Below are 13766 nucleotides of genomic sequence, written 5' to 3' on the forward strand. Positions count from 1 at the left end.
GCTGAGTAGGAGTGTTCCTGTTTCAGGCAGCAGAGGACAGTAACACATGACTCGCTGGTATGAACCAGTTTGCAATCTTCTAATCCGTACTGTATTTTTAAGTTACTTACTTTTATTCTGGGCTGTGGGATAGCCACAGGCTTTTACAGTTCGTATTCTCTTTGTCTGCCCTCGCTATCCTCTGGCATGGGAGCCGGACGGACAGGATGTCCTGTAAGCCCTGGCTCCCTGGCCTTGTGAGATTTGGCCTCAGTGCAAAGAGCTGACTCAACACCTGCTCCAGGTTTAAAGGGGCCGAAGTCTACTTTTATACAAGCTTTTAACCTCTGAAATGCCATTCCTCTGACGACTGCCTTGCAGAGCCACAGCTGTTGTTTCTCGCAGGGACTGAGAGGAGCAGCAGCGTGTGGAGTGACCTCCCCCGTAATGCTGCTTAGCTGATAGATCCTGCCAGGGTGTTGCTGCCCGTGGGAAAGTCATGTGCACCGGTTTTTAGCATTCTTCTGTGTGTTGTTTAGAAACTGCTGGAGAAACCAAACATGTTTTTCAGCATTTCATTTTGATAAGAAATTAGTACAGAATGAATGCTTTATAACATCCAGGGCCAGGAATGTACTCAGTTCCCAACAGCTCTAATATAACCTGCTGTATGCAATGGCAGGATGAGTCTATGATATAAAATTTTTCCTCCCATCCTTCATTTTCAACCTCACTCTTTATTGGTTAGAGTTTCTGACTGATTATTCAATTTCCTTCCACACCTCTCTTATTTATATTATGCCAGCTTTTTGGTTTTCAGTAAAATGTACTTCATCTTCTAGTGTGAAAGATGTAATTTATACAGCAAGAGGCGTGATTATTGGTTGAAATATTTGTGAATTTCCATTCAGGTTTACTCTTGTAACTAAAGACACTGACCTTTAGCTGATACAAGTACATTGAAGTCAAGAAGACTTCCTTAGCAAGCTATTATACCAAGAATTATGGTATAAGAAATTAATTTTTGATTACACAGATCTTCTAAGTAATAGCAACTTATGGAAATTAAGGCTTGAAGAGGCTTATGGGTATGTACAGATCAGGAAGTATTATTGATACTTGAACCATTCTTCCTAGGGATTTAGGTGCTTTTAAGGAATTGGGTAGTGATGGGGCTTCCACCAGCTGCCACAGAATCTGTTGAAATGTTTTTACCTCTAGATATGATCTTGAAGCTTCATTTCCAAGATGGACAAAGTATCCCAGCAGCGGCTTTAATGAGGACTAAGTAAAGTGAAAGGTTTATTTTACATATCTTACAGCACTTCTGTTTATACACCTCGGTATGTTTGCTTTTTTCACAAGAGTATGGCAGTGTTGACTCATGATCAATTAGTGATCCTCTCTAACCCCAGGTCTTTTTATGCAGCACTGCTGGATAACTGACTGCTGCTTCTCATGTGTTTTTGCAGTGAACTGTTCCTTACAAAGGACAAATATTAACCTTAATTTATTTCCTAGTCATTGTAGCCCTTTATTCTTTACTTGCTCACATTACTCTGAGTAATATGCTTGACTTCTATTCTTGACTTCTGAAGTGGTCAGAGGTGTTCCCTGTCCTTTTCCCCCCCAAGTGTGCAATTTAAAATTATACTTTTATGTATTTATAACTGTATATTTGTGTGGTGGATTAATGTCTGTGCCCACAGAAACTGATTTGATACCAGTCAGTTTTGTAGTCATAATAGCAATCACTTTGATCATGTCATCTTCAGCTGGTCTCCTGCACATGCATTATTTTGTCCAAAGTTTGCTGAGCTTACTTATGCAATTTGCCCATAAAAAGCAGCAAACCTTCCCTGGAGTTAAATGATATCCATATTTTCCCATCCCTGAGCCTGTTAAACCTGTCACAGTACACAAGATCAGTTTGATGCAGTCAGCTCCTAACAAGTCTGGGGTTGTTACTTATCAACCTAGTATCTTCTAAAATGAGTTCATTTGTTCCAATATATTCTTCCAGGAATTGAAATTAGACCAACCATTCCATAACTGCCCAGCTCATGTCTGTGTTTTTTCTCTCTTTTTATTCTTTATTTATTAATTTCCTGATTTTTTTTTCCTATTTATTTAGTGTTCTGGAACCTTCACATTCCATAGCTTTCCACAATAATCATTAGTGATTCTGAGATAGCTAGCCAAGTACTTCAGACAGACTGTATTAAGAGGCGGCTAACTAAAAATATAGATATAATTTTAAGTAAATGGCCTCTTCTGTTCCCTCTCCCTCTCCCCAAATCAGTTTCTTGATCCTATATTGTGTTTGAGGTTTTTTAACTAACATAATTAAATATTGAGCATTTCTTCATATGTTGGCTTCCTGCTTTAGCCAAGCTGCTACCACTGCTCACTGGCAATTACAAATAAGTGGTTTCTATTTCTACTTTAATTTGACAATCAACAGCCTTGAACCTTCTTGTGTCTGCACCCAGACTTGTGATCCTTCCTTTACAGAATTTTCTGTCTTGCAGAATCCTGGAAACCTGTCTTTCAGTAAACTCAGTATAGACTGAGCAGGCCAAGTGTAAGTACTTTTCCAGATCTAGATTTATTCCCATAGTTCTTCTCTGAAACCTTTCCAAAGTTCAATAGTCTCAAATCTAAGTTCACTGAATAAATGTCAGGCATATGCTATATTCCCTAAATCTGAGCAAGGCTTCTGAGTGACATGACTTGCACCATGTCTGGTTACTGTGGTTACCACAGAGTAAGAATGATGTACATGTGATTGCAGTGGAAGGTGAGCCTATGGCCAGAGTGATGCCAAGAGTGAAAACCAGAGCAGTGTCAAGATGGGAGAGTGAACAGTGAACAGCTGAATGTATCTGTGTTATCCTGACTAGCCCAGTCTCAGGTATGGACTTCTTCCTCCTTCATCCCATCCATCCACTGGCTCCAGTCTGGAGCATACTTTTGTGGTCTGCACCAAAGTCACCTTTATTATGTTTCTCTCCTTTGCAGCTCTAAGCTGCACCTCAGGGGTTTTTTATTCATATAAACCTCTTCTAGGGGAGGTTATATGAACAAATAGAATGTCTCCTTCCTTGACAACTTACCTTTACTTGGCTCAGGAGGAGAGACAGAAAGGGGAGAATGCACAGGATCTGCAAGATGATAATGGGAATTCACAGGGTTTTTTTGTAAAGCGCGCAGTCCAGCTCCAAACCTACTATAGTGAGAGGGGCAGCAAAATTAACTGGAGTGGACACTAAGCAAAGTTACTCAAGCATAGCTGAGTTGCTGTGAGGGCTCAGAGAAGAATTCTAAGATGCATGGGTGAGGATTTGAGGTCCCACTTAAAGGTTTTGTCACAGACTTATCAGCACAAGAGGATGAATATGTTGCTTTTGGCAAAATGATTTTTAGCAGAAGAGACCAGAGTTTTAAAATGGAATTTTGGAGGTTCATGATAAACTCAGAACAAAAGTCCTCACCCAGTGGATTTTGGTTCAGTAACTGACATTTTCTTCACACAGAATGCACTATTTACATATATATATGTATGTATGCATGTATGTAAAATGCTCCCATTTAGGGCATTCTTTGAATTGAACTCCTAGAAGGGTTTACCATTCATCTAGGGTGTCCAAAAGGAGGTGAGATATAGTAGAAATTAGCCTGTTTGCTGCTGTTGGAAAATACTAATGCAAAACCACAGAACACTAACAAATTATGTTGTTCCTCCATAATGGTGGTTACTTTGTCAGCCCTTCACCTTTATTCTTCATTAGTGTCTGGTAATTCTGCTTTTTGCCTGGAGCCAGGTCATCAGCTGGTATAAATTAGCCTAGCATTAATGAGGTATATGAAGTTTTGTCAGATGTCTGCAAGTGAAGTGTCTGTTTAAGCTACTGCCTGCATGTATCTGCCCATTTGCTGTTTAGTTGCAGAACACTCTTACCAAAGCAGCCACCCGTGCAGTTGTTTTTTTCCTGCTTAGGACACTTCTGCTCTATATCAAATACTTTCATTTTATAGCTCACAAATGCAGACCTCCACACAACAGCACATGGGGTTTAAATACAACTGTTAGTTCTGGTCACATCCCAGTATGATCTGACCACTCTGCCTGATCCTAAACCTTCAGTACAAAATTAGCCAGTACTAAACCTCCAATATAAATGAGCTTTCCCGTGCTGTGGATAAATGTGGTTTGAAAAGACTATCCAAAGGATTTTTTTTTTAAATTTTTTTAAAGCCAGTAGTCCATCAGCTATTATAAATGCTGTAACTGCAATGGCAGTGCTTCCCAGAGGAAACTTCTTTCAGGGGCAACAATGACTTTTAAAGAGGCTCTTGTTAAGCTGTTCAGAAGACTCTGAAATTGTTACTGCTTGTTCATCCCAGTGATACTCTCAACAGTTTTGAAGTCCACTGTCTTATACCTCCTACTGTAAGACCTTCTTTCATGAATGTATAAGCAAGGTCAGCTGTGAGATCAGACAAGGAGACTTTATTTAGTCCAAGTTTTAAACTCCCAAGGATGGAGGAGTTTAATTGTACTAAGACATTAACTTAAAATGTTATTTACTGTTGTCTCTTTCTTTTTGCAAGCAATTTTGTTTATATAAAAATGCCAGCTCCTTGCACAGAGCTAAGTAACTTTCAAAAGTCTACTAAGACATTAACTTAGAGACAACAGTAAATAACACTTTTTCTTTCTGCAAGCAATTTTGTTTATATAAAAATGCCAGCTCCTTGCACAGAGCTAAGTAACTTTCAAAAGCAGTGTTTTTCAATTGGTTTAGATCACCTCACCCTGTTCAGTTAAACCTTTTTTTTTTAGGCAGGTTTTCTGTCTATTCTCTTCATATAAGAATAACACCATTATTCTATTGTTCTTTTATCTCATAAGCAGATGACTGTAATGGTAGTAACTATTAAAATAATGTATGAAAAAAGGGTTTGTAACAGATGTAGGTGCTTTTTATTGCTATTAAGAACCAGTGCATTAAAGAACACTTACAGATGGAAGTAAGGCTGTATGCTCATGCTATAGTTTATGTTGAACTTTGGACGAATGTATGTACCATGACAATTGCAATATAGGGATTAGAAAGCCTTTCACAGTAAGTATGAGGCTAATTGTATGACAGAATACAGAATACAGGCTGTATACCCGAATCCAGTTTTACTGATCACCATTTACTGTTGGTAACTTTGGACTGCTTTTCCACCACTTTCTGAAAGTGCCCTCAAGAAATCTTAGTGCCTCTTTCATATACAGTGAGCTTGATATACTCCATTATCAGATCTGTGTTTTGAGTCTTGCCCGTATAAAGTCTGTTTGCTCACACTCCTGAATGACCTTGGTCACTGCAGTTAGAATGGTTGTATAAGCACTATTTACCATCATCTTTGCACACTAGTCTGACCAAAAAAAATACCCACGTGTATATGGCAGAGTCAAAATTCTTTAGAGGTGCTCATTGAGCATCTTTTATCTCCTAGCATGATTTCTCTGGCTGTGACTATGCTCTAAGCTTACAGCCCATTCTGTATGGGCTGGAGACACACGCTAGAATGGAAGTAATGCTGCAGTAGCTTCTGTGAACTCAAAATCCAGTTAACATATAAGTTAGATTTTGGCTTAGATACTGATTTTTATTTTAATATCATTTGATCTGAGATTCAAAACCCTTTTAAAATGGCGCTTTCTATATAGGTTCCTACAATACAAATGCTTTAGAGCATTCTGTGTGTTCTTACACTGGAGACATATGTGGACATAGGATTTCAGTTTAGCATATGCTCACCAGTGATCAAAGGAGAATGAGTAATTTTTGCCTACAAGTCCTATTTCTGAAGTCAGTCTGCATTGAATAAGCCCTATTTCAATGCCTAAATATCCTTGACTTCTTGAAATCTCTTATTTCTGTTCCTTCCTAAACATTACATATTAAATTGGTAAGCTTTACCAAATTAATAAAATCTAAAATTTTAACAGGCTGGTTGCAAACAGGATTTAGTGCAGTGTAGGCCTGTTTGTGTTAGCTGAGAGGATTCTTCAGAATGCATTTCCACTCTATTATCTGAGGCTACTCATATATCAGAAGCTCCCCAGCTGTATAAATATTTTTGAGATTGATAATAGGAATGTTCTTCTAATAGAATGGGCACGAAAAGATACACTAATTGTTGAAAGAATAAAACATGTACTGGTCAAACTAAAGAGGAAATAATAGAATTATTTTGAAAACTCATTTAAAGAAATGGAGGGGGAAAACAGCTGCTGTAGACTTAAATTAGGACCATGTTTAAAGATTTGTTCCACAAATTCAGCTTTCATAGCTTTCAGCTATGTTGATATTTCCTTAAAAAGGAAATACCTGAAAGAAATTACTTCCTTAAGAAATACCTAAGAGCCTTTATTTATGAAATAGTCTTCTAAGAAAAGTATCTTAAAAGAATTAGAAATATGCAGCTTAGTATGGACCATATAAGAAATTAGTAACATATTTCCTTCCTCCTCTTCCTGTTCAGGCACAAATAATTGACTGCCTTCGGGAAGTGTTAAAACTACCTTTTTATGAAATGGTTTCTTTGACAGATCAGTCCATTAAAAATACCCCCCCAATGAAATACACATTTTACTAGGTAACTTCAAACCATCTTGAAGAATAAAGCTTTTTAGCTGTGTTTACAGACTTTGCTTTATAGAAGACACTAAGGAAGTGCTTCCTAGCTTCCTTGCTAAATATTACACTTTGGTCTTCAACCCAAGCCACTTCACAATAACGCATTTCCATTTCGAGAAAGCAGACCACCTTCCTTTTCCTGCCCTTTTCCTGTCTTCACACTATGCAGTGTCTTCACTAGTAACTGGCCATGCAGGTTAATTTTGAGGAAAGCTGAACCATCTCTATCTTCACCCCTACCACAAATCTCTGCTGAAAAACATAGGAAGGAGTGAGAGAGAATTTGATTTTTCTCCTTTCTTAAAAAAAGGTGTTTGTTTAATATCTAAACCTTTTTCAGGTTTTTACTCTGCAACTGGTTATTTTTGTAAAAGATGTATTCTGAACTCAGCATGTTCTCTAATGACTTTTTTTTTTTAACAAAATGCATCTTTTTAGTCTTTCATGTGGGAAAAATACCGTATCTCATGGAAACACTTCCATATCAAACCATGAAATACTGTTTACTGTTCTCTAATGAATTTGACGCTGAGTTTATTTCAGAGAAACCTGAAGGCAAGTGGAAGGGTACATTTGTAGATGCATGAGGTAGTTTTTTATTATTAGTTTGCTGATGCTGTTCTTTTTTGTTTGTTTTTGAACAAGAGGCTGTTTTCATGCTATACAGCTGCAACCTGAAGAGCATACCAAGAAATGGATTATAGTTGTCTATGGATTTCTGACAGGCATATAATGTAGCTGAGTAAGAACATGAACTACACAGCTTTGCAGATAATTTAAAAATAACAGAGATAGTTCAGCTTCTCAGCTTAATTTCTCCTGAATGGATATAGGAGATGTTGAATATTTAATGGATTTTACTGTATCAGTTACAGGCAACTAAACCAGAAAAAATCCACTGGAGTCACAAGGGCCTTTATTTCTGATGTTTTGAGCTGTTTTGTGACTCCTCATTGCCATGATTCTAAAAATAATTTGCCAGGGCTGCGGGTTTTCGCATGTGAAAACCCAGTACGGGGGCACTTTTCACAGTCGGGGTTTCTTGCACAGAGATCCCATGTCCTCAATGCTTCCGGGACTGATACATTTGCACTTCAGAAGCATCTTTGCTGGAGATGTGTCTGCCTTGATTTGTATTTTTGTGCCGAAGTTTTCTAAGACGAGTCAACTTTTGTCCTCTAAATGGTACAACACAACCAGAAAAACGTTATTTTTGAAAAAGCCAAACGATGGCCTCTTATTCCGGTATACTAAGCTTCCAGAAATTCCTGCTCTTCCCCTCCTCCTTCTCCACATTTGATTCTGCGAGACTTGCAGCGTACTGGGGTAGGGGGAGTTTCGTGTTCCGTGATGTTTAGCCGACATTCGTTACTCGCCCGTCGGGGAAACTCACTTAACGTTTCTAATCTCGCTGATTGCGTTCCTTTGTGACCCTAATGCGAAATACAATTAACTGGCCGGGGGCTGTTCCCCGGGGACTTCCCTCAGCTGCCGCATCGCTCCGGCCCGGCCATGACGCCAGGCCTGGCGCTCCCCGGTGCCCAGGCCCGAGCCGCTGGGCCCTGCAGGGGGGCCGGGGCTGCTCGGACAGCTTCCTCCCGGACAAGACGGCCACTCCCGCCCGCCCGCTCTCCATCCCAGCGCGGGAGGGGCACCGCTCCCTTCATGCCGCAGCCCCGCAGCACACGGCCGGGCTGGGCCGGGCCGGGCCCCGCTCCTCGCTCGGGCCGGGCCGGTCCCGCACAGCCCTGACGGGGGCGGGGGCGCTCTGTGCCCGGGCGGGGCCGCGGGGCCGCCGGGAGCGGTGACGTGTCCCCGAGGCCCCGCCCCCTGCCAGGCTATATAAGGGGCGGCGCTCACGCCGTCGGTCTTTTTGGCTCCGGGTTTGCCGCCGTCGCTGAGCAGGTGAGGCGCGTCTGAGGGTCGGGCTGGGCCGGGCCAGTGTCCGCTCGGCCCGGAGGCCCGGCCAGCGCCGAGCTGGGGTGTGGTGGGGGCCGAGGGGAGCCGAGGGAAGGAGGGGTTGGCGGTGCCGGCGGGAGCCGAGGTGGATGGACGGACGGACAGAGAAGCGCGGGGCGGCGGGATGGCGGCGCATCGTCCTCCTCGATTACCATGTGCACACCCCGTTGCCCGGGCTGAGGTGGGGGGAGCGGCGTGTCCGGCCGGGCGTGGGGCAGAAGGCGCCCGCCAGCTTCCCCTTACGCCGTGCGGACAGCGGCGCAGCGGGGACCGTCGGGGGCCAGCGGCGGATGCCGTCGGGGGGGAGGGGGCCGGGGCACGAGTGAAAAGATGGCCGCTCGCCTTGCCCGCCCGCCGCCAGCGCCACAAAATGGAGGACGCGGCGGCCCGGGCGGGGTGAGTCACACAAAGGAGCGGGGCGGCCCCGCCCTCCGCGCTGCCCGCCGGGCCCGCTCGCCGCCGCCCCGCGCCCCGGCCACCGCCGCCGGGGTAACTCGAGCCCGGGGAGGGGGCGACGCGAGGGGCGCTCCGAGGGGCCCCCGGGCCGCCCGCTCGCTCCTCCCCTCCCCTGGCGGGGCGGGGCCGCCATCCCGGCCCGGCCGCTCCGCATGTGGCGCCGCCATCGCTGCCCCTAGGCCCGGCCCGAGGCGTAACCAGCTTCTTTCTGGGGAACTTACAGGTGTCGATTCTCTTTTGCCGGAGGAAAGAACTCGACTAACATCCAAAATGGGAAAGGAGAAGACCCACATCAACATCGTTGTCATCGGCCACGTCGATTCTGGCAAGTCCACCACCACCGGCCACCTCATCTACAAATGTGGGGGCATCGACAAGAGGACCATCGAGAAGTTCGAGAAGGAAGCGGCTGAGGTGCGTAGGCTCGTAGCAGCCAGCAAAATTCCGGGCTGCGGGAATGAATAGACCCTTAATTGAAAAGTGAACCTGCAGAGCGTTCGGTGGCCACGGGGAGGCGGTTTGGTTGCCTCTGCCCCGGGAGCTGAACAAGCGGGTCAGTGTTGCGTGGCCACAGGGCGGCAGCTGTGTTGCAGTTGTCCCCGAGGTAGGACAAGCGTTCAAGTGTTTCATCTGCCATTGTGGTAGTTGCAGAAACTCAGATTGTGACATGTAGAGCAAGTGAAGAGAAGGTAATCTAAAGTTTCATATGAATAGTAACATCTGGAATCAAGTTAAATGGCTGGATTCAAACTGCATGGAAAGAAGTTGATCTATTGAGGCCTAATTTAAAAATCGGGGAGTTTTACTTGTAGTGGTTTTTTTCTGTGTGATAACAGCACAGGTCATAAGAACATAAAATAAAATTTGGCAAGTGCTAAGCAGAGCGGAAGTTAAAGTATTGATTATTGTAAGGATTGAAGTAGTAAAAAAAACTTCAAATTGTAGAGGATACTTGATAGTAAAACTCAGGCTCAAGAGCTTTATCATAAAGATGCATTAGGGAAATTAACAAGCTGTCAAGGAGTCTGAACTGTCAACAGGTTCGATAAGGTTCAACAGTTGGCATCTCTCACCGGTAGTGCCAAGTGTATCTTGTTGCTTTTATGAGCAGCAACGTTTTTCAGTGTTAAGTGAGTTGCTATTATTAGACTGTGTGATCTTTCTGAACTAATTGCAGATGAAGAACGCTTTTCTTTTAATGGGAATAAAACACTGGTTTTTTTGTAACCATAGATGGGCAAAGGTTCCTTCAAATATGCCTGGGTCTTGGACAAGCTGAAGGCTGAGCGTGAGCGTGGTATTACTATTGATATTTCCCTGTGGAAATTTGAAACGAGCAAATACTACGTCACCATCATTGATGCTCCTGGACACAGAGACTTCATTAAAAACATGATTACTGGAACTTCTCAGGTATGTAAAGAAAGTAGGGTTTGGGGGGTTGAGGGAGGTTGTTCTTGATTGCTTAGAGGGGTTCCTGTAGTACTTTGACACGCACACGAGCATTATAGTGAGGGTTTTTTTTTTTCTTTTCAAAGGCTGATTGTGCTGTCCTGATCGTTGCTGCTGGTGTTGGTGAGTTTGAGGCTGGTATTTCCAAGAACGGGCAGACCCGTGAGCATGCCCTTCTGGCCTACACCCTGGGTGTAAAACAGCTCATTGTTGGTGTCAACAAGATGGATTCCACTGAGCCACCCTACAGCCAGAAGAGATATGAAGAGATTGTCAAGGAAGTCAGCACTTACATCAAGAAGATTGGCTACAACCCAGACACTGTGGCTTTCGTGCCAATTTCTGGTTGGAATGGTGACAACATGCTGGAGCCTAGCTCTAACGTAGGTTTGGCATTTATTTCTGTTAAGGCATGAAACCAAAAAGACTGTTGAGTCTGGTTATGCAATGGTAAAATGCACATGTTTTGTAGTGGGTACGTTTGGGAAGTGCCAAGGTCCAAGATAAATTTTAGCACTTAGAAAAATTCTTACTCCGCAACAGTAAATTGAGATAATGCTAAGAGATACCACTTGTTTTTTCAGCCTTGCACCATTAAATTTGGCAGTCAGATTAACCCAGGCTCATTTTCATTACAGATGCCCTGGTTCAAGGGATGGAAGATCACCCGTAAGGATGGCAGTGCCAGCGGAACCACCCTCCTTGAAGCCCTGGACTGCATCCTGCCACCAACTCGTCCAACTGACAAACCTCTGCGTCTGCCTCTTCAGGATGTCTACAAAATCGGCGGTATGTGTTCTCTGGAATGCTGCTCCCGTGCCAGCAACAGCTGAACTATGGGCCAGAAATGTGTGTGTTTGCTCAAGTGGGGTTTTTTCCCCATAAGGGCACATATTCACGAAGCTGAATAATGAGTAATACTGTTGTTGCTTCTTGCAGGCATTGGTACTGTACCAGTTGGCCGTGTGGAGACAGGTGTTCTGAAGCCAGGCATGGTGGTTACATTTGCCCCAGTCAACGTAACAACTGAAGTTAAATCTGTTGAGATGCACCACGAAGCCCTGAGTGAAGCTCTGCCTGGTGACAACGTTGGCTTCAATGTTAAGAACGTGTCTGTGAAGGATGTTCGCCGTGGTAATGTTGCTGGTGACAGCAAGAATGACCCTCCCATGGAAGCTGCTGGCTTCACTGCACAGGTATGTTGTGCAGCTGTTCAGGGATGTTGGGAATGTAGCTCTCTGTTCCAAAATAGGAGTCTTGTTAGGCTAAGCTATAAAGCAACAGTTCTATTTTGAATTATACTTGATTGAAGCAAATCTCATTAACTGCTTGGCTTTGTAAGAACACGTCAGTGTTCAAAATTACTCCCCTTCTAACTTGGCTTTGTTTCTTACAAAGGTCATTATCCTGAACCACCCTGGCCAAATCAGTGCTGGCTATGCCCCTGTGCTGGATTGCCATACTGCTCACATTGCCTGCAAGTTTGCTGAGCTTAAGGAGAAGATTGATCGTCGTTCTGGCAAGAAGCTGGAGGATGGCCCCAAATTCCTGAAATCTGGAGATGCTGCCATCGTTGATATGATCCCTGGCAAACCCATGTGTGTTGAGAGCTTCTCTGATTATCCTCCTCTCGGTAAGGCATCTCACATTAATACTGGTCTCTGGAAAAGACACTCCTCGATTTCTAGTATTGGGATACAGTATGTTCTGTGAAGCACTGATGAAAGCTGTGACTTGAAACTGTGAAGTTGGAACCAAGACCTTACTGGTAGAGGGAGAGAAACTTCAGAGAAGGGGCATGCCTCTGCCCCTGTCTGGTTCCAGAGCAGCACTGGCCACTTTGCAGATCGGGCTGGGAGTTAGGCAGCGTAGACAAAAGTCATGAAACATGTTTTTGCTTTCAGGTCGTTTTGCCGTGCGTGACATGAGGCAGACGGTCGCTGTTGGTGTCATCAAGGCAGTTGACAAGAAGGCTGGAGGAGCTGGCAAGGTCACAAAGTCTGCCCAGAAGGCCCAGAAGGCTAAATGAAAATTCTGTACACCAGCTGCCACCTCAGTCTTAACCAGTGGTGGAAGAACGGTCTCAGAACTGTTTGTCTCAATTGGCCATTTAAGTTTAATAGCGAAAGACTGGTTAATGATTACAATGCATCGTAAAAGCTTCAGAAGGAAAGGAATGTTTGTGGACCATTTGTTTCGTGGCAGTTTAAGTTATTAGTCTTTAAAATCGGTAAATTTTTTAAAATGGAAACTTGACCAAAAATCTGTCACAGAATTTGAGACCATTAAAGCAGAAGTTCAATGCTATGTCTCTGTGTTCTTTGGGTTAATGTTAAGTTTATGGCAAAACCTGTATCTAGTCATGGTGGGATAAGAAAGGCTCGTTGTTAATTCTATATGTTCAGAAGTTGCAAAGCAAATACTCCAAATTACTTGTTTCTGAAGAGTAGAACAAAATTAATCTACAGGTTTACTTTTAAACTGATCTAAGCCTTAAGTAACTTTTCTGGTGCTTTCTTCAGAAACTTTTTAGATTGGATTGCACGAATACCAGGTAACAATTAGTGTTTTCGTGCGCTCTGTGAAGCATTGAGTAAACCAAGAGAAGTCTACATTGAGAAGAAAAAAGTGAACACATTTAACCTTAAAAAAATACTATGAAGAATCCAATATTGGGTTTCCAACGTTTTGTACACTGATTTTTCTAGTCAAAAGCAGAACCAGATTTTTTTTTCTGAGAAACTGATGTTGTGTAGCTCTTCAAAAATTCAACACTTTTTACATAGATGTTTTATAATACATAGTAAGACATTAAATAGCCAAATCTGAAACTTCTCTCTAGAATTACACTTTAATGCAATCTGAGTGATTCACCATTGTGGCCTGCACCACATGGCACGGTGGGACAAGGTGCCTGCTATCTTTTTAACAGCAGGGTGAAAATTTGGATGGAACAGTCGGTTAAAAGGGACTTGGGTATCTGTTCCAAACTCTTACTAATAACCAGTAGACAAATAACCCCAAGTTAAATATTCTGGGTTATAAGAATACCAGCAGTAATTATTAGGAATTCTGGCATAGAAGCCTTGCTTCAAATTGGTAAATGGGGGCAAGCAGTTAATGGATAATCAGAGCTGACTTGCATAATGGTGCAGCTGTTTTACTAACCCTTCACATGATTTCCCCACAGCATCCCCAGCATAGGTCAAAAAGAATTGGTAT

The 13766-nt window shown here is 43.2% G+C and overlaps 1 protein-coding gene across 1 annotated transcript; it reads left to right on the forward strand.

The window, feature by feature from the left end:
* The first annotated feature begins 8454 nt into the window (after positions 1–8454).
* EEF1A1 (eukaryotic translation elongation factor 1 alpha 1) lies at positions 8455–12851 on the forward strand. Its single transcript, XM_041410749.1, has 8 exons — positions 8455–8582; positions 9316–9506; positions 10326–10505; positions 10631–10927; positions 11183–11333; positions 11484–11740; positions 11943–12177; positions 12449–12851. The coding sequence occupies exons 2-8, from the start codon at positions 9363–9365 to the stop codon at positions 12571–12573; spliced, it is 1389 nt and encodes a 462-aa protein (XP_041266683.1). The 5' UTR covers positions 8455–8582; positions 9316–9362; the 3' UTR covers positions 12574–12851.
* Positions 12852–13766: the final 915 nt, after the last annotated feature.

Source organism: Onychostruthus taczanowskii, unplaced genomic scaffold, assembly GCF_017590055.1.
Source record: "Onychostruthus taczanowskii isolate IOZ18803 unplaced genomic scaffold, ASM1759005v1 scaffold33, whole genome shotgun sequence".
NCBI classification, from domain to species: Eukaryota; Metazoa; Chordata; class Aves; order Passeriformes; family Passeridae; genus Onychostruthus; species Onychostruthus taczanowskii.